The following is a 22,017-nucleotide window of genomic DNA, read 5'->3' as shown; positions in this document are numbered from 1 at the left end:
ATTATATGATGACTATGAAGTGTTACAAGCTTTTTAAGCAGATATAAGTAGTTCCAAAAATCAATATATCGTCTTATCGTGCACTACTTGAAGATGACCTCAATAATTTTTGCCTCTGCAATAAATGTTTACGAATTCACAAATAATGTTTAAGCCATTTTACAATGACATTCGTCTCCTGTCCATTCAATCCAGTCTTGGTGGTCCACAGGCATTCCTTTGTCTTCATGCTTGGTTTGTGCTTTGACATGCACTGTCAACCCTGGCATGTTATATATAGACAGGTGTATGCCATATCAAATCATGTCCAATCAACTGAATTGACCTCAGGTGAACTCCAATTAAGCTGCTGAAACATCTCAAGAATGATCAGTGGAAACTAGGGATGTAACGGTATTGTAAATACCGTCATACCGCAATATTAATTTTTTTCGATATTACCGAAGTCGCATGACTCGGTAAAACTATAGGTCTTCTGAGAAAATTTGCTCAGGCGAATGAAGCGAACGGGAGGTAGCGAAAACTACAATTCCCATCAGCCCATGCTTGACCATCATCCCTTGCGGTCTGTTGTCGCTACAGATCCAGTAATGCGGAAATGGAGTGTGCTGCTAGAAGCGGGGATGAAAAAGAGCTGGAAAACTCTAAAGCGGGTGTTGTCGCCGCGCGCGTACTGAATAGCGGTGTTGTCGCGCGAGTTCTTATCAGCTGTGTTGTCGCGCGCATACTGAATAGCGGTGTTGTCAGCACACTGTTCAGATTGATGCAGACATGAGACCTCTATCTTACTCATGGTTTGTCCTCTCAAGTGGGGGAAAGACAATGCACAACTTTACCCACTGCTGTCAACCTGGGCCAAGTCATATCTCTCTTGTCCCAGAAACCTCAGTCCCAAATGAGAGGGTTTTTTTCTGTTGCAGGGGACATTGTAAATGCCCAGAGATACAAGCTTTTACCAGATTATATTTATATGATAATTTTCCTTTAAACCCATCTCTATCTAAGTGAGTGAGTGATTAAATGTTGAATGTGATGAGTTTTCAACAATACTAAATTGAAACTTTATTTTTTTTACATGGTTTAATATTTTTTTGTTATTAAAATTGAAGTTCCTGTTTCAAAGCTTACAGATAGATGGCTAATTTGTATGTCATTGACACTTTTGGCATTTTTTTGGAGTATTTTTTATAAGTTTTGTTTTTCCCTGTAAATGATTCAATAAATACCGTACCGTGACATTCATACCGAGGTATTACCGTACTGTGAAATTCTGATACCGTTACATCCCTAGTGGAAACAGAATATACCTGAGCACAATTTAGAGCTTCACGGCAAAGGCTGTGAATACTGATGTACATGTGATTTTTTTTTTTTTTTTTTTTTTTCGGCTTATTTATTTTTTATAAATTTGCAACAATTTCTATGAATCTCTTTCACGTTGTCAATATGGGGTATTGTGTGTAGAACTTTGCGGAAATAAATTAATTTAATCAATTTTGGAATAAGGCTATAAAAAATGTGGAAAAAGTGAAGCGATATGAATACTTTCCAGATGCACTGTATATAACACAACAAAAAAGTCCTTAACGTGACATGCCTATATATAAGATCTGTAACTCCAAAGATGTGAGTCTCAATCCCATGTTCGAAAGGTAAAACTCTCATGTATGCATGCTCCTAAAACACCTCAGTCAAATGCTCTTCCAAATCTACCTCATCATTGTGTGGGCAGACGGTCAAATCATCTCCCAGATTTCTATTATGAAAGAAAATGTCACTTTTATTATTGTAGTCACCTCCGCCAATTCTCCTTTGAAAGCAAAACGTCTTTGTTTAAGTCTTACCATTCTCTTTTGTTCTGTTTGATTTACACTGGCAAAACTGAGATATTAGCTTCTTCATCTGCATTTTGTTGTTTACGTGCAAGTTTTAATCCTTGTAGAAGATCACATCCTCTGTTCTAAAAACACTTTAAAGTACAGTAGTAATGAAATCAAAATTAACTATATAGATTTTGTTAGCTCACATCGCCAGTCTTGTGGTGAACATTTCATCTGTGCATGTCATTAAGAAAAAAATAAATAAATGTTTGCTCTTGTAATCTAAAATTAAAATCTGAATGCACTTTCTGTTTGTTTTTTAGTTCAAATCTTAGATTATGTCTGCCTGAGGTATTGGGCGTGGCTAACATACTTAACCACGCCCCTGCAATTGTCAAACAGTAATGGTGAGGAGGAGGTGTATGTTAGGTCATCATAACAAGCCACAGCCACTGTTTTCTGATTTAATATACTGTTTCTCTAGGAACTGCGTCATAATACGGGGAAAAAAAAGGGTCAGAGCTTCTGGTTCATACGGACTTTAACTATGACGGATGTTCTATTGGGTTGTGTTGATTTGAATTCGGTGGGGAATTAATTTTATTAAATTTCGTTTAATTGAAGCAACTGTTATGCTGTGTTCACAGCAGATGTGGTACACGTGAATAAATCATGTTATTCTTGTGTAAATAGACGCGTGAACATTTTTGAGTTTACTAGCTTAATTCGGGTTTTAAATTCACTTCATTTGAACATCAAATTCACTCCACAATAGACGCAGATTCGCGCAATAGATAGGGCTTCTGTCTGCCCGGTGACTCTAGTTAAGTTGCTAAATGGCTAACATGGACTTTATTGAGAATATATCTGTGCTTTATGATCTTTAGGAAAGCTGAAAAACAGTGTAGATTAATTCGGTGCCATGTCTGAGTCCTCTGTGAGTTCATTAACTTCTCCAGAAACTGTATCTGGATAATGAAAGCTTTCAGCTGTACTTCAGACTGTGCCAAGCCCAGTTTGATGAACTGTTGTCCGTTTTGGGCTAGAGGGATAAGCTCCTGATTGTATAACGCGGCGTGAATGTTTGAAATTACGAGAGTTTTCAGGGAGAAATAAAAGGGGAGGGTGTCAGGAGATGGGTCTGAAATACAGTAGACTCCTGCGAAAAACAGCAGTGTTGGTTGGTTTGCTCGCTCATACACTCTGCATTCTGACTACTTCAATGTTGTTGATAAGCCGTGGTGGGAATTTCTCTCTGTCTCACAACACAATCACAACAGACATCATCGGTCCAATCAGCGCAGATTAGCCTCATGCAAAGGAGGGGTTTGGGAACAAGTGATTCGTTAAACGATTCATATAGGCGTCGCTGGGATAATTAGGTAAAAATAAAGGCATATTATAAGACAAAGTGTTTTTTGACCTATGCATATCAGCCTGTTGTTGGAGACAACACTTATGACACTTTTTTTAATACATTATAGGGCATCTTTAAAAAAGAATGAGAATATATACATATAATCAAATCCTGATCGGGGGGTAACGTCCCATTCCGATGAAGTCTGAAACCGCATGATCGGGCTCGATTTCCGTTCTTGTGATCAGATCTAGACATCCCTAATATTTATTTTATAGTCAAAATGATAGAAAAATGTAATTTTTTTTTTTTTTTTTTTTAATTTACCCAATTGTTACTTTCCCTGGAAATTATTTACTTTTATAATTATGTAACTCAGTTAATAAGTCAGTTACTATTTGTGAGAAGTAACTATAACTAATGACTCTTTTAAAGAAATGTGCCCAACACTTATCAGGTAGAGAATACACTATTGTAATTGCAATGTAAATACAACAGATAAAGGGTGACACGATGGCTCAGTGGTTAGCATTGTCACCTCACAGTAAGAAGGTCACTGGTTCGAGCCCCACCTGGGTCAGTTGACGTTTTTGTGTGGAGTTTGCATGTTCTCCTCGTGTTGCCGTGGGTTGCTTCGGTTTCCCCCAGTTCAAACACATGCAGTATGGGTGAATTGAATAAACTAAACTGTCTGTAATATGTGTATGGGTGTTTTCCAGCACTGGGTTGCAGCTGGAAAGGCATCCACTGTGTAAAACATATGCTGGATAAGTTGGCGGTTCATTCCGCTGTGGCGACCCCTCATTAATAAAGGGACTAAGCCGAAGGAAAATGATAGAATAAATACCACATTAAAAGTATAGTAAAAAAATACAGATATTACTTTTTGAAACGAGATAAGGCCATTTTAAAGAAGTATAACAATATTATAGTAAAGAGAAAGACCGTAAGAAAGACAGTATAGATCAGTGGTCACCAAACTTGTTCCTGGAGGGCCGGTGTCCTGCAGATTTTAGCTCCAACCCTAATCAAACACACCTGAACAAGCTAATCAAGGTCTTACTAGGTATACTTGAAACATCCAGGCAGGTGTGTTGAGGCAAGTTGGAGCTAAACCCTGAAGGGACACCGGCCCTCCAGGACCAGGATTGGTGACCCCTGGTATAGATAAATAATATAAAAAAAGAGAGAGAGGGCACATGAATAAGACAAATTAATGCAGAATATTAAATAAAGCTCATGTTTTAGAAGTTTTGACTGCTTACTCGGAAATGGTATTTAAGTACAATTCCAATTCTCATTTAAACAATAGAAAATTTAGGATACACATTATTAATATTATTATCATTATTGATGTATTATGACAGCAAAATTGTACATATTAAAGAATAACATGCAATTATATTAGAGTTATATACAAAGAAATAATCTAATATGTTGTTAATGTTGATGTTACTTGGACACTTTCTTGTTTTTTCCTTGCTGTCAATTCCTAAATGTGACTTTGCTCTCCCAGAAGTGCTGCCATTTGGGCTATTGATGATCTCCATTACAGAGGCTCATGTTGAAAGAGGCTTTAATGAATGGTCAGCAGCTTTAGAGCCGACAGAAGAGGGTGAAGGCTCAGTGGTAAAGCACAGCGCTGTGCACTACAGTCACATTTACTGAGATCTGAACACAGCGGGTTATTGCAGCACTGTCATCAACACTGCTGGATGGAGCATTTGAGAGGGAATTCTGGACTGTATAATCAGAAAAAAGAGACACTTGTCAAGAATCTTGGTTAAAAATAAAAAGAGTGGGCACGGCATTTATTGCACTAGTGATTGAAGCTGTCAGAAATCATCTGCAAACTGATCTTTGAACAACTCTGCTAATGTAGTTGTGCATAATGTTGTTTATTGATCAACCATATAATACATTAATAATTACGTGCTGGATAAGTTGGCGGTTCATTCTGCTGTGGCGACCCCGGATTAATAAAGGGATTAAGCTGACAAGAAAATTAATGAATGAATAGTTTTACAAAATATTTATTATAAATAAGAGTATTATTACTATTATACAATTATTCTATTCTAAATAAATAAAAGAAAATATCAATTCTAAATGTAACTGCTACAATGTAAAGACACAACTGATCATTGAAGAAATTTTTTGCATAAATATAATAATTTCAGAACAGCATTGGGGGCTCAGTGGTTAGCACTGTCGCCTTACAGCAAGAAGGTCACTGGTTAGAGTCCCAACTGGTCCAGTTGACATTTCTGTGTGGAGTTTGCATGTTCTCCCCGTGTTGGTGTGGGTTTTCTCCGGGTGCTCCGGTTTCCCCCACAGTCCAAACACATGTGCTATTGGGGAACTGATGAACTAAACTGGCTGTAGTGTAAGAGTGTGTGTGTAAATGGAACAGTTAGCGTTTCATTCCACTGTGGCGACCTCTGAAATAGAGACTAAGCTGAAGGAAAATGAATGAATTAAAATTTATTTTATTAGAATTAAGTTCTATAGATAGTATAGTACAAAAAAAAAATGTTTTATAAAATCATCTGTTGTGTGATGTCTTAGACCCGACTCACAGCTAAGAATTAGGTTTATTAAGTCAAACTCCCTCACTTCATCCCTCCTTTCTGCTTCATACAAAAAATCTATCAGAAGCTATGCTTAGTCAAAATAAGTTCATAATCATATTATTTTACTTTGGTTTTGACTACTTTCAAAACTCACTGCGTGCTGACACCTGTAAATAAAAGGCTTTTACCCCTGCCATAAGGCAGGTTTAAGATTCTGACGGTATGATAACCTTGAATAAAAACTTTCACAGTATGATGGTACTGTGATTACTGCACTAAAATGTTCTTTTTAAATGTCTGGGTAAATACAAAAAACTTTTTTCCCCGTTAGACACAATATATTTTACTTTGAGCAACATTAATATTTTTTTGGAGCAGTAAACACGGCAGGCTGAAAAATGTAAATGAATCATTGACTTCTGCTCTTGTTTTAAAAACACAGCTTTTTTTACAATTTAAAACGCCATCTTTGGATATCTTTTCTGCTGGAGATACGGTTGTCCTTAAAAACATTACAAAATTAAAATAAAAAGACGTATATAAAAAAAACCTTAGAAACGTTCTTGCAGGAAATTTTGATGATTTTAAAACCTTGACTTTTCCAAACCGCAGTATGCACGCAGGCTGATAGGTCACCTTATCTACTTCTGTCTCATTAACTACATGGTGCAGGAGATTGGTTGCTGTCGCCTCGGTAGCCAATGAGCATGCTCCTCAGCCTTTAAATGCTAAGTGTTGTTTTACAGTAGCATGTGCAATGTGTTTTCAGAGACTCTCCTCCACCCCAGCTCCACCTGTTTAGATCTGCTTTGAGGGTTACGTATACACCACCTGATTAAAGTCTTGTCACCTATTTAAGGTTTAGGAACAGCAAATAATAACTTGACTTCTAGTTGATCATTTGGTATCAAAAGTGGCTTATATGAAAGGCAAAGGCCTCTAGATTACGTTTAGTTACCAAAATTAAATATGATCATGCCTTGATTTTTAATGATTTAATCAGGACAGTAAGGTCTGACTTTGCTTAGACAAAAGTCATGTCACTTGACAGAAATAATGTTCATGTCTGGTCACTGGACTGGCCAATCCTGGACCACCTTGACCTTCGCTTTCAGGGAATTTGATGTGGAGGCTGAAGTATGAGAAGGAGCGCTATCCTGCTAGAGAATTTGCCCTCTCCTGTTGTTTGTAATGTAATGGGCAGCACAAATGTCTTTATTCCCCAGGCTGTTAATGTTGCCATCCACTCTGCAAATCTCTTGCAGGCCCCTATACTGAATGTTACCCCACACCATGATATTTCCTTCACCAAACTTGACTGATTTCTATGAGAATCTTGGGTCCATGCCGGTTCCAATAGATCTTCTGCAGTATTTGTGATGATTTGGATGCAGTATTGTGAAGCCTATGTCCTGCCTCCAGCACAATTAATACACTTGCATAAGAACCAACAATCTAAAATGCTTTGAATAACTGTGCTGGGAAAACTAAATGCAATTTGAACAATGAATCCTCAAAATAACTATGCACAAGCTCTGAAGGATTATTTCATAATTCTCTCTCCATTCATACACTTATATTATTCATGTCACACACATTTGAACATCTATGTGGTCTATGGTATGTAACGTTGAAATCTGCCATCCTAGAAAGGCATTGTGCCTCTTCTGAAGATTCAGAATTGGATTAGACAACTTGAACGATTAATTTCATGATTTATGACCGTTCGGGATCTTTTAAGCTTCTGAAAGCGAACTCTGCATCTGTCTTGCGCAACACATCCTGTTCATTTTGCTTACGCTACTGATTTGACTTGTTTGTGCAGTCATGTTTTCTTGGCAGCATGTATTTGCGAATAAGTCTTGGAAATAAGGCTGAAAATTCCACAGCTATCTGTAATTTCTCAAAGCTTGACAGGCTTTTGGAGACTGACACTGACGATGACAGCTCGTCCTGTTTATTGTATGTCATCATGTGTAAAATGACCACAATGATGAATTAATAAATTGCGTCAAGGAAGCAAAGTCATGACAGCTCCAAAAATAATTCGGTGCCGTTTACACTTCAGGTTTCTAAAAGGTTTAAACATTAATACATATCGCCTGCCTGTTCAGGATTTGCCATTGGCCTCAACAATGGTGTCTGAGGCTCACGGTGTGGCCATTTTCATGTACTGAACTCTTATTATTCGACTCTGCCTAGGTATACAGAGACATTCTTCATACAGCACCTCTAACAAAAAAAGAATAACATTTTGAATTGCATGTGTGTTACAACAATAACAGTGGTGCACTAAAGGACAGTATATGCACAGATTTGGCCACACACAAAAAGTTGACTCATTGTAAAATTGAGTTAAATTCTTGCTCAAATGCAGTTCTTAAGTTGACAACCTAAAATTGTAGGGCAACTTTCTGCAGAGCTTTTTGAGTTGACTCCAATAAATCGAATTAACTTCTTGAAAAATGCCGTTCTTACACTATAAATGCTGGGTTCCACAAAATCGGTCTGTGTTGGAACAACATGAAGGAATTAACTTATATACTTTTACAAAATTAAGTGGATTGAACATAAAATTGAGTTGTCACCAAAAACCCTTAAAATTGTGTTTTTGAGCTCATTTTAATCAAGTAGTTTGAACAAACTGCAAACATTTTTTTGAGTTGAGTTAACTCAACCTAAAATTGTAAAGGTACTTGCCGCAGAGATTTTTGAGTCGACTCAACTTTAAACCGAGTTAAATTCTTTCAGACATGCTGTTCTTAAGTTGACTCTACTTGAAAAGCTCTGCTGCAAGTTGCTTTACAAATTTGAGTTGACTTAAATTGAAACAAGTGCAGCACTTGGGTTAAGTTGTTACTGTAAAAAAAAAAAAAAAAGTTGACAACCTAAGATTGTAAGAGTTTGCTGTCAAGCTTTTTGAGTTGATTTAACTTAAATTGAGTTAAGTTTTTGCAAAAAATGCAGTTCTTAAGTTGAACTAACTTAAAATTGTAAGGCACAGCTTTTGAGTTGACTCAACTTAGTACTTGGATTACCGTTAAAGTTGACAACTTAAAATTATAAGGCAACTTGCTGCAGAAATGTTTGAGTCGACCCTTTATTCGAGACAAGCGCAGTACTTGGGTTAAAAGTTGTTAATGTAAAAAAAAAAAAGTTGACAACTTAAAATTATAAGGCACTTGCTGCAAACCTTTGCCTCAACTTAATTCTTGCAAAAATGTAGTACTTGGGTAAAAAGTGAAGGCTACTCAAAAAACAAAACCTGTGCAGCAAGTTGCTCCACAGTTTTTAATTAAGTCAACTTATTTTGTTTACAGTGCATAAGGTGTGTTCTAAATAGTACACTGTAAAAAATGATCAGTTACTTGAAGCGAGTAAACCAGTTGCCTTAAAAGCAACGAGTTGACTTCATGTAAGTAATGTAAGTATGTAATGCAAGTAAACCTATTGTAACGTATAACGGTTACATTGACTTGACTTTTATAATTATGCTAGCTGTACTCACTTTTAAAGTCAACTAATCCCTTTTTACAGTGTCAGACTATTTCGTTATTTATTATATTTATTTTATTTACTGTAATTTTGCTAGAAACAGAAATTCTGGAAAAAAACAAATGTTATCACGGTATATTGGAAAAAAGTGATACATTTATTATTATTATTTAAAAAGGAAAAAGTGAGTACAATTTGCGTAATTAAAAAATTAAGTCAACTTAACGGTTACAAGTTACAATAGGTTACTTAAATTATCTTTGTGAAGTCAACTAGCTGCTTTTAAGGCAATTGGTTTACTTGATTTAAGTAATTAATCACTTACACTATATATTGCCCTCCGAAGGGCATTTTGGTGGGAAAACAGTTATTGCTGCCATATTGAGATGTCTGTCCCAACCAAAGTGCTTATAAACAGCTACTTTGAAGGCACTTTTGGAAATTTAAAGAGTGCAACTAATCGACACTTTGGGCCCCAATTAAGTTTTGTGTAAGTTGTTTGTTTACTGTCCTGGCATGAAGGATATAGTGTTTTGGTCATTTTGGCTTATCTGTATGAATTGAGATTTGACATTTATGTGGGAGACACCTAAAATAGTGAAGGAAATATGTTTTAGCACCTTGTTGTTGTGTTAATCATACTATTAAAACACAAATTTAGTTCTTTAGAAAGTTAATATTTCCGCTTGTGATCTCCATCATCTGTTAAAAAAAAATGTATAAAGCTGAGATGAGAATGTTCTCAACGGAGACCTTTTCATGCAGTCAGTGAGTCATACTGTCAGAAGAGAAATGAAAATCTGTTCAGTCTAAATGAGGAGGATACAGTGTTAAAGGAGAATGTGTGTAACCAAAGGTGAGTGTAAAAGGTCAAGTTAACCAACAGAGAAGGAATGTTTCCACTTCGCTCTGAAAGACTGTATATGGGTTTACCACTTCTGTAAAACAGGAAACCTTCATTGGGAGTTTGTTTGCCAATAAATAAGACAGACAGTAATTTAAACTGAAATAATCATGAATTTAAGAAAATTTGAAAGAATAATTTTTTTATTATGATTTTCATTTCCTTTGAAGAACATTTGGACTGTACAGGAATTTTCTGGAAGATCCGCAGTTTAGTTAAGTCACATTTTTTCATTTCAATTTTTACTATAAAGCAATGCTCTGCATATATTTCTTTAAAATCCCACTGACCTTGACTACAACAGACTGAACTGAAGAGATTCCTAGACAATAAATAAAAGCCACAGCTATTATGTAATTGCCATAGACCAATGGAGATTCAAAGATGTTTACTAGATAGGGCATATTCAAATCATTTTGGCCATTTTTGATGCACTACCCCTCAAAGGTTCAAGCTAGAACAAAAAGTCATTTGAGATTTTAAAAAAGCGGCCACTTTAATAGGTACACCTGTCTAACTGCTCAGTTAACCCACATTTCTAATCAGCCAATCACATGGTTGCAACTGCTGATCTACCTGGATTTTCACATACAATTGCCACTCCTGTCAGCAAAGAACAGGAAACTGAGGCTACAATTAGCACAGGCTCACCAAAATTGGACAATAGAAGATTGGAAAAACATTGCCTGGTCTGATGAGCCTCGATTTCTGCTGCGACATTCGAATGGTAGGGTCAGAATTTGGTGTCATGTCATTTGGAAAACATGAAAGTATAGATCCATTCTGCCTTGTATCAACGGTTCAGATTGGTGGTGGTGGTGTAATGGTGTGGAGGATATTTTCTTGGCAGACTTTGGGCCTAATAGTACCAATTGAGCATTGTCAAAGCCACAGCCTACCTGAGTATTGTTGCTGACCATGTCTCTTTATGACCACACTCTGATGGCTACTTCCAGCAGGATAACGCATCATGTCATAAAGAGCAAATCATCTCGGATTGGTTTCTTGAACATGACAATCAGTTCACTGTACTCAAATGGCCTCAACAGTCATCAGAACTCAATCCAATAGAGCACCTTTGGGATGTGGTGGAAAGGGAGATTTGCATCATGGATGTGCAGTTGACAAATCTGCAGCAACTGCCCGTACTATCATGTCAATAAGGAGCAAAATCTCTGAGGAATATTTTTGGTACCTTGTTGAATCTATGCCACGAAGGATTAAGGTGGTTTTGAAGGCAAAAATGGCCCAACTCTGTACTAGTAAGGTGTACCTATTAAAGTGGCCAGTGAGTTTATACTTGCTGTTTTTATGCTATATATATATATATATATATATATATATATATATATATATATATATATATATATATATATATATATATATATATATATATATATATATATTCTATAAATGCAGAACCTGTCAAAAATATAAATCATTGCAAATTTAACACATATTTTATCTTAAAACAAAGTAGGCTTTACACACAGCAAACATCATTAGCTTCACACAGTAAAATGTGCATGCATGTGTGAGATAGAGATCATGAAGAAGGTTATATTTGGATATCTGGATGTCCATCAGACAGGATGAGCTTATCACGCTGGCCTCTCCCAGCATCCTCAGGGTCTTTAGCTCGTCTCTTGAGAAACAAGGGTGGAGGCCTCCAAACCCTTTATCATTCGCTCATGATGGATGAGCGTTATGCAACATTCTTACTTAGTCAGAGACAAAGTGTGCTTCATTTTCTTAGAGGAAATGTGCTGCAAGGCTGACTGAAGGCTGTGTATGCAATGCCTTTTGAATGTTATGTTTGTTTCGAAGATGGAGTTGTAAAGCTTTTCTGATGCATGTTTTGCATTTCTGATTTTTTTTTACACTCAGAATTGCAAGATATAAACTTATCGGAGCACTCTACTTTTTATTTTTGAAAAAAAAAAACACTCATTTTACAAGTCTACTAAAGTTATATTGTTGAATTTTTCTAATTTTGTTTTGTCTGACAAGAGCACAGTTCAGTTCAATTAAATTTTTACTTGTATAGCACTTTCCACAATAATTGCTGTTCCAAAGCAGATTCACAAAAGAATCACATCCTTACAGCCAAAATCTGAAACGTTGAAGAGTTGTGTAAAGCGTTGGCAGTATTCAAATGTAGTTAACCTGCAGTTATATGCTGTCCTTCCAAATTAAATAATATTTACATGTAATAATAACTTTTAGCTTAGCATAAATCGGGACTTGTGAAAGTTTATATAGCATTTGGAGTTTATATTTTGTTTTTATTGCATTTCTGAAGTTGCTTTCTTAGAACTAAAAGATATAAAACGTATGAACAGGACAATTTCTTACAATTAATACAAAACAAAGTTATGTTTATATGCTTATGTCTTATATGCTCATTTTAATAAGTATGGTGCTTCTTAATGGTATTTCTAAATGTTACAATAGGGGCTTTCTTTTTTTACAATGCCTATCAAATTGAGAGCTGTGTATTTTTTAGTTTTTATTTATAATTTTTTTTTTTGTAATTATAATTTTTATTTATTATTGTTTTAATTATTTTTATTGATTTTATAGATTTTTTTTATTTTATTGTAAATTTTTGTTTTTTTATGTATATTTATTGTTTTATGTATTTATATTTTTATTTTATTCATTATTATTATTATTATTATTATTATTAATATTATTAGTTTATTATTAGTTTTATTTATTTATTAAAATGTGTTATATATTTATTTATTGTTTATTTTTCATTTTTTTTATTAATTCATTTTTATTTATAATTTTATTATTATTATTATTATTATTATTATTATTATTTTAATTATTTATTGTTTTTATGTATTTTTCAACATTATTATTATTATTATTATTATTATTATTATTATTATCATTTTAATTAATTTATTTTAATTTATTTATTAACTATTATTATTTTTGTTGTTGTTGTTGTTGTTGTTGTTGTTGTTATTATTATTACTTTAATAATAATTATTACTTTAATAATAGTAATTTAAATACATTTTTTAAATCATAAAAGTTTTTAAGTTTTTTTTTTAAATAATTCCCTGTAACACCCCAGGGTTTTTACCAATGAGTGCCCTATAAAGGGTTAAACGGAGTTATTTTATTTATAATGTAATCCTTTATGCATTCCTCATTGATTGACCTTGACGGGACTCAGCTTACTTTACCTTCCTACATCCTGAAATATATTTTGTCTTGTTTGTTTTCCCTCTTTTATTGCTCCTGGCTTAAAGGTCTACCTAATAAAAAAAAAAACCTTAGCAGAGGCTGATAATTGAAGCAAAATCACTGGCTCATCTTAGCAAAAACAAAATCAAGTTTTGAAGTCTTCTGGATAGTTGTCTAAAATCAGGCACAGGATGGCCAGTGAGGTCCAAGTTTTATTTTTTATTTTTTCAGTGAAATATTGATGGTGAGCAGACAGTATGTAAATTTTCGGTCGCGGTTCGTGCCAGGGGTTCTGCTCTCTGCCAGCCCGTACTGGGGTAAAAAAAAAACAGATGGATGAAAAGAGCCGATCTACATAACCACCAAGCAAACAGAACCATTACTCATAATTGCGCTGTTGATTTGGATGATATAGAAAGGAACTTAATGCCCTTCTCAAAATAAACCCAAATTACATGGTACGATATTATATTTTCTCCCTTGTCACCCTTTCCAGAAGTTCAACTTGAATTACATTTCCTCATAACTGAAAAGTGAATGTAATGACTGAACATGTCCTCTAGAGGGAGAAACTGTCCACTTTCACTCATCCTCATGCTTTTCTCTGTGTTTATGTCTGTTAGGTGTATAAAGTGGGCTCAGACGGTTTTGACACCTATGACCAGCATTATGGAAGAGGGCTCGGGAAGGACACCATCATGGAAGGTACTATCAATGTCTACGTATAATTATTAATTTATTTTTTGTTTGCAAAAATACAGCTGACATGTAGCAATATTTGTATGCAATAATTACATTGTCAGCGAAAAAAGATACAAGAGAGAGAAAGAAATAATAATAATAATAATAAAATTAATAATAATAAAGAACTTGAATATAAACTTGAGGGTAAGATGTTAAAGAATCAATTACAGTATATAAATTGATGTCATTACAAAATGAAATAGTTCTGTTTGCTTGAGTGCCGGATGAAGGTGATCACCCACCATACCTGTCAACATTGGGATGTGGAAATAAAAGGATATGCCCACCATAAAAAGGGATTCCACCGATCCCATCCCCACTTCCCTTAAGAAATCCCCAATTTACTAAATATGCTCATTTGGAGATGTTTCATTGTAAATAAACAGTTAAGTGGTCAGTAATATGTTTTATTATTATTTACAAAAGAAAACATAAGTAGTATACATTAAAAGCAAATAAATTAGCAAACCGTTTAGCTTATTAAAATTAATAGCTAATATAAAGAAACAGAATCAAGCTATCAAATCTCATTAGCCATTTCTTCACTGTGTAACTTACACATTCTGGATGAAGAGCAACGAATAAATGATTCATTTAGATTTATTTAATTTGATTACATTAAATAACAGATGTGTCTCTTTAAAAATGCACACATCTTTTGTTATAATGAAAGCATTCAAACTTTTTATGCTCATTTAGGATGACATGACTAGTGTTTGGGGAAAAAAAGACACCAAGATCGACATCTTTAGATGTTGTTGTTATTATTAATATTAGTTAAGTGTATCTGTCTGTTTAAACATGCACCCAAAACCCGGACTTTCGCTCCGCTTTAAATCACAAGTACAGAATCGTCTATTTATCACTATGGAGCGCGTCAGCTGACAGTCATGCAGCCGTTATATGACCGTTTTGAGAATTGCATATGAAGGGGAGACGGCATCTGTAATGAATAGGAAGAGAATCGCGCTGTTTTATGTTTATTTTAAAGTGTTTTATGTCCGAACATAGCGAAAGCACAGAACAGACTTACATTTAAGGGTAAGGGTGGCCCCTGGTGGTTTGGCGGTATGGGTTGAGTACAGGGAAGCTCAGCTCTTTAATGTTTATTTACAACCCTTCAGAGAAAGACTACAAATACGAGAAAATACATTTACGGGATGATAGCAGGATAGAACTGTAAAATAAGGGAGAATCCTAGGAAAAACGGGAGGGTTGACAGGTATGCCATCCACTCATTTGAAGACAACGTTGTTTTCGTGTCATCTCGTTTGGACTATTACTTTTTTGTACCTGGGTGTAAATCAGCCCTCTCATTCTCATTTGCAGCTCATTAAGAACTCTGCGACCAGACTTTAAGGGACAGCTATTATGCAAAAATCACTTTTGTAATGGGTTTAAGCACAGTTGTGTGGCAACAGTCTGTAAATATAATCAGCTTCTAATGGTAAAAATGTAGTAATCATTTTTTTTTATAATCACACTTGATAAAAACAGTCTGCAGAAACACTTTGATTGACATTCTCCCTTTGTATGTGTCATCAGTGGGGCAAAGCCCCGCTCATTAATGACGATCTCTCCCTCATTAGCATAGGACGTTAGTCTTGTTTTTGAATCTGCCACTATGCTGGCACATTTGTAGCTCCGCCCTCTTTTGAAAAGAGCATCTCATTTGAATTTAAAGCGACAGTCACAAAAATGGCACAATTTCGCTCATGGCCTAAAAGGGGCAGATAAAGAGAATGGGACAACTGCATGAATAAAAAATTACATGAAATTAACCTGAAAATAAATGAAAGACACTCGAAATTATAATTTACTAGGACCAGGCTTGATCATACTATTTATACCAGATGTCGAATTGGACATTCTAGGTTGACACATTTATATTGACTGAATAACGTAGCACCACCTCAGTGTAATTACTGCCAGGCTGCTCTTACCATAAACCATATTTTGTTGAAATGTGGAAATTTAAATTACATTAGACAACATTTTTTTATAAGGAGTTGAGTTGTGTATGGACATAAACAAAGACTATGGCTGCGTCCGAAACCGCATACTTCCATACTATACAATACACTTAAATCAGTATGAGCCGAGTAGTATATCTGAATTCATAGAATTCGAAAATCAGTATGCGAGAAGTACCCGGATGACTTACTACTTCCGGCGAGATTCTGAAGTGCACATCCCATGCACGCTGTGCTATCCCATGATGCCCCGCGAGAGAATTTATAAATGGGAGTGAAGCGACGCAACTGACGCAGGTAGGTCATGTGATCGTGACAAAATGGCAGGTGTAGTACGTCCAGATTCCATTCATACTGTATAGAACGTACTTTTCTAACGGCCAAGTAGTACGTTTAAATTCAGATGCAGTACCTACTGAGTGGTTTCAGACGCAGCCTATAGAATACACAAGACGCGTCACCCGTATACTTTTGAATAGGGAAAAGTGTAACTGTATATGGCAAATGAAGCCCCACCTTCTAGTACAGAAGCCAATCAGCGTTCGCTATAAAATGACAATTCTCCAGGGAAGGGGCTCAGACCAGATGTGAGTTTCTGTATATTTTGTGTGATACGAACATTTAGAAATGAAACTAAATAGACTGTTGTTGTTTAATTTCATTGGTTATTCGTAATATGAAATGTAATTTATAGCTTGGCAAGTAGTTTTGGAGAATTTGATGTTTCCCCATTCAAACAGAATGCCCAAGCATACTGTCCGAGAGGTGTTTCAAAGATGGCCGTCACGTGAAATGACTTGCGTTAAAGGGAATTTGACATAAATAAAGGTTTTGTTTAGAAATAAATAAAGGTTTTGTTATATAAACACACCCCATATGGCTCCTTTAAAAAATGCATTTGATTAAAAAAAAGGTTCCTGACCCCTGGTCTAGTGTCTGGGAATGACATTTTTCAGTGTCTGCTATAATTTTAATGTTGTTTTTGTGTGTTTACATGATGAATATGGCCACGGTGTAAATACGCAGTGCAGTTATGATCTTATTGCCACATTATATCATTATGATAACATAATATATGCCTTCAATGATTTCCTAAAGATAAATACCAAAAAAAAAAAACACAACTGTGGCCTGTTTCAGTAAGGAGGTTCAACCAACTCTAGGTTTACACTTTAACTCTGAGTTGACTTACCGAGAGATTAAAAACTCTGATCTGAGTTCAGAGTTAAGCCTGGTTTATACTTCTGCGTCAAGTGACCGGCTTAACCCACGGCGCATGCAACGCGCGTGGCTGTGCATTTATACTTCTGCGCGCTGTCTCTGTTGGTCTGCATTACACTTCCGAAACGCTAGTTGGCAGTGACGTGTAAATGTTCCTCTGTGTCGAGTTTCTTCGCTGCTTTTTTGCTTTTCCTGAACACTTCCTGGATGTACAAGTGGCTCAAACTCACTCATTTTGAGGCAGGAACTGGCGGACGTGCAACAACTTTAACTATGAGGTAAACACAAAACAAAACTTTCCATCCGGAGCTCCTTCACGGTACTCCACACTTGTAAACAGTCGCTGGCACCATTGTCGTGGCTCTCGGTCCCGCCCAGACTCGTCAGCACTACCAAGCCGACCAATCACAGAGCTTACGCTACGCGTCGTTGCGACGTGTAGTTACATTTTTTGAGAGGTGCACGTCAGTGACGGCGACGGCCACGGCGAAGGGCTATGTGTCAGCGGCGTAGCATACGCCGGTGTTTGACGCAGAAGTATAAATCAGCCTTAAAGCGCGCACACCGCCACTATAAAACGGCATTATCAATGGAGCGCAGATATTACGAGTCACCATGGCAACCTCTGAAAAAAGAGATCAGCGTTTTTTTTTCCAGCCGAACTTGATGTGCTCATGCAAAGTTATAGCAAATATGAGCATATATTTAAAAAAGCAACACCACTGCATCAGTGAAACAGACAGTTAGTGTGGGAAAACAGCTGCTCAAGTTAATGCGCAAGTTTACATTTAAATATTTAAGTATAATAACAAAAAAGTAATGTAATATGTGACGTTTATTGACTTTTCACTTTAAAAAGTGGGGAATTGGTCGTAATTTAAGTTATTTCAGATATAATTGCATGAAATTACATAAAATAGTCATCTGCAGAGTTTCGACAAGAAATTTGACAAAACAAGATTGCATATAACCTTAGCTTAATGTTCAGTGGAAATGTTTAATTTAAGGTTTCCACTTTTACACGCATTCATCAGTTAAAGATGACATTTCAAAGTTATTTGCATCTTGGCGTTTCCATCTACCGATTTAAAAAAAAAAAAAAAAAAAGGTAAACATATTTATGCGCATATTCAAAATGCGCATAACAATAGGTGGGTGGAAATGTAAGGCTAAGGCTAGAAATACAGCTTCGTCTTAAAAAAGGGAAGGAGACCGACAGAAACTCAAGAGTTTAGAGAATAAACCTTCTCCTGACCAGGTTAGGTTCTCAGAGTAAGTGACCACGGGAACTGAGTTAAAGTTACCTCTCTTTCAGAAACAGACTTGACTTGCACTGCTTCCTCCATTTTGACAAACTTGCCATTTTGAAACGGAAAACCCAGAGTTTCTCTCATTTCAGGGTTAACATGCTTTGAGTTTTCACTTAACCTCCTTTCTAAAAAGAGACTCTGGAATAACTACAGCAGTCACGATCGTCTGATCTCATTTGAAGCAAGAGATTGCGATGACATATGATGACGTGTGCAGGTGGTGTAGTGCTGTCACATTTCTTAGAGGTAAATTTTGAAGCCCTTCTCTTTTACACTCCGTTTTAAGGGCCAAGTGGAAGGGGAAGGGGTACAAAAATAGAATTGTGATTGGGCCCCTAAACTAAGGTCCTGACTCTCTGTTGACTCTCTGCTGACTCTCTGTAATCCCACGATATCCTTCAAAAAAGAGTAGGCCCACAGGCATCTGTCCATCATGGCCTCCTAACCATCCCCATATCATAATTGACTTCATCTTTCTGTCTCATCTCCACCAATCAGCTGGTGTGTAGTGTGCAGTCTGGCACAATATGGCTGCCATCCCATCATCCAGGTGGATGCCGCATGCTGGTGGTGGATGAAGAGATTCCCCTCAAAAATATCTAAAACGCTATTAGTGTCAGGTATTTGGAGTTTGAGAACATGCAAACTCCACACAAAAATGCCAACTGGCCCAGCTGGGGCTCAAACCAGCAACCTTCTTGCTGTGAGACAACGGTGCTAACCACTGTGCCACTGTGTCCCATTAATAACTTAATTCCTCGCTCCTTTTTGCGTGTACTAGTGTAATTTTGTCCTGAACTGCATGCAGATAACTGGTCTGAATTAGTGGTCTCAGTATAGAGCTTTAAATGATATTACAAGCACCATCCTCATCCCGCAGGTCTATCCAAGTTCTTCTACAATGGCGAAACTCTCCGCAAAGACGCCATCACTGCCAGCATCCTTAAAGTCCAGAAGATCCTACAATGGTTCGAAGGCCAGAGTCGGTTCAACTTTTATGCAAGCTCTCTTCTCTTCGTGTACGAGGGCGTCTGCGCGCCAAATCCCGGATCCCAGAGCCTTCCGGAAAGCCCGATCAAACCTGAGACCTGCGAGCAGAACAACAACATCTCCACCATGTACTCCCTGCACAAGAAAAGCTGCGTCCGGAGCCACTACCAAACCAATCAGGACAACGGCGTCTGGAGCTCCTCGCAGCAGCCCAACGGAAACTGCAGCCTGGCAAGACTGGAAGAGGAGCAAAAAGAGACCAAAAATGAAGCAGCAGCGGACACGGTTAGTGACGTGGAGGTTAAGATGATCGACTTTGCACATGTCTTCCCTAGTGACGTTCCCGACCAGGGATACATCTACGGCCTGAAGAACCTCCTGAAGGTCCTACATCAGATTCTGGAGTGAAGGTATGGGTGGTCTTTGTTGTGTCTGTTTATCCGCCTCTCTCTAAATCTGCACTACCTACAGCGTCAGTGGAGTAACCTGTTTGTAATCCATCGTCTACAATGTATGTGCTTTAGTCTTTTAAAAGCTTTGTACAGTTTGTTATGATATCTTACTCAGGTAAATTAATCTATAGTGCTTGTACGTTTATCCCGACTAAAGAAGAATATCGAAACACTCTAATGATATTATGCCTCAGATGTTACAGAGCAGTTCCTGTTTCCAGAGCCATTGCAGTTTTTTTATTATTATTTTATTTTGTTTTATTTTTTTTAAATCAGTGTAATGGAAGATAGGAAGTTGATGTGTGAGGATTTTGTCGTACGTATATGCTGCCAATATGACCCTGTCTGTTTCAGACCTGTTGAATCGTGAATTTTATCTCAGTTGTTTTTTTTTTTATAAAGAAAATGTGATTTGAGAAGAATTAAATCTTTGTAAATGTGTACACGGTTTGTGATTACTAATGCAATATCTGTCGAGAATCCCCCGTTTTCTTCATCATATATACAGCCCTTGTGTGTATATATAGTGTGTTTGCGTCAAATGCCAAAGTTTCCATCAATGAAGTCAGCTTGAATGGGGATTTTAATAATTTCTCTTATTACTAGCTGGTGTTTGATTTATTTGGGGGTTGAATAGGATATGATCGTATTTTTAGTAGGATACCGTAAAAGGAAAAACAGGAATATCCTCTATTTTTAACTTTTTTTAACAAAGACATGGTTTTACACTTCATTTGTTGTTTATCTTCTCTCTTATTTGTTTTTTATTTGCAGCAGAGAAAACCATTGTCAGTTATTTAACTTGTCAATTCACCTCAATTTTGTTTACTCATTATTTATTCACCCTCAGGTTGTTGAAAACATTTACGAGTCTCTTTCTTCAGGTTACTACAGATATTATTTTGAAGCATGCTGGAATTAGCCAGGAGCATTTTTAAAGTTTGCAAAAAAAAAACAACAACAACAACATCAAGCAAATGCGACTTTGGAGGGTTTCCATCACGTTTTAAGAGTGGCTGACTGTGTTATTGGTAACTTAGCAACCAATAGTAAGCAAAGCAAGCATAATGGAGATCGCTGATTAGTCCCTAATGTTTGCTACATCAGAGTTTATTCAGCAAATGTGTTTTTATCTCTCGTCATTTACATCAACCCTTTTCCATAAACCACCTCAATCTTTCACGAAATACGGCATTTTTTTATCAAAATTTGCCATTTCCATACCTTGTTTCTCATGCGATTACTTTAAAATATGCGTTAACACAAGGATGGAAACCAGTAACAACCAGTTTCCAATATTGTTCTAAGTATATATATATATATATATATATATATATATATATATATATATATATATATATATATATATATATATATATATATGATTTTTTTTTTTTTAATTATTAATTTTTTTTTTTTTCTGAAAAACGGAAACGTTGACCAGTTTGAAACAAGTGGTGGGTGAATAAATGATGACAAAATCTTGATTTTTGGTTAAACTTTATTTTAACAAAGAAATGGTTTTACACGTTGCTGTTCTTTTATTTTTTAATTTGCAGCAGAGAAAAACTTAACTCGACAATTCTCCCAAAATATTATTTGCTCATCATTTATTCACCCTCAGGTTGTTCAAAACATTTACGAGTCTCTTTCTTCAGGTAACTACAGATATTATTTTGAAGAATGCTGAAATTAGCCTTTTCAAAATTTTCAAAAAAGCAACAAACAAATGTGTATTAGATGAGATTCCATTACGTTTTTAGAGTGGCTGACTGTAGTATTGGTAACCTAGCAACTAATAGTAAGCAAGGCAAGCATAATGGAGACAGCTGATTTGGCACTTTGGTGTAATGTTTGCTACGTCAGCGTTTATTCAGCAAAAGTCTTTCAGTCTCTCATTGTTTACATTTAAACCTTTTGTGATCACCACCTCCAGTGAGTGTAAAAAATGTTTTTGTCTGCGAATTAAGCAAT

General features: G+C 36.1%; 1 protein-coding gene and 1 long non-coding RNA gene across 3 annotated transcripts in view; both read left to right on the top strand.

The window, feature by feature from the left end:
- ipmkb (inositol polyphosphate multikinase b) overlaps positions 1-20,486 on the top strand; it is a 39,897-nt gene extending 19,411 nt beyond the window's left edge. Inside the window, exons 5-6 of one of the 2 annotated variants that reach the window (XR_015503591.1) lie at positions 13,977-17,196; positions 18,443-20,486. Coding sequence is in view for 1 of the 2 variants with exons in the window: in NM_001080064.1 (NP_001073533.1) it covers positions 13,977-14,058; positions 19,482-19,999 (600 nt within the window). In the remaining variant the exon portion in view is untranslated. The remainder of the gene's footprint in view (positions 1-13,976; positions 17,197-18,442) is intronic. The other variant, NM_001080064.1, reaches the window with a different exon arrangement.
- Positions 1,387-5,129, top strand: LOC147841268 (uncharacterized). The gene is made up of 3 exons (XR_015503874.1): positions 1,387-2,634; positions 4,094-4,145; positions 4,345-5,129. It is a non-coding gene; the product is annotated as an uncharacterized LOC147841268 (long non-coding RNA).
- Positions 20,487-22,017: the final 1,531 nt, after the last annotated feature.

The sequence above is a fragment of the Danio rerio genome, chromosome 12 (genome assembly GCF_052040795.2).
Source record: "Danio rerio strain M-AB ecotype USA chromosome 12, GRCz13ab, whole genome shotgun sequence".
Lineage (NCBI taxonomy): Eukaryota > Metazoa > Chordata > Actinopteri > Cypriniformes > Danionidae > Danio > Danio rerio.
Note: the sequence above shows the minus strand (reverse complement) of the source record. Positions and strands in the feature narration are given on the sequence as shown.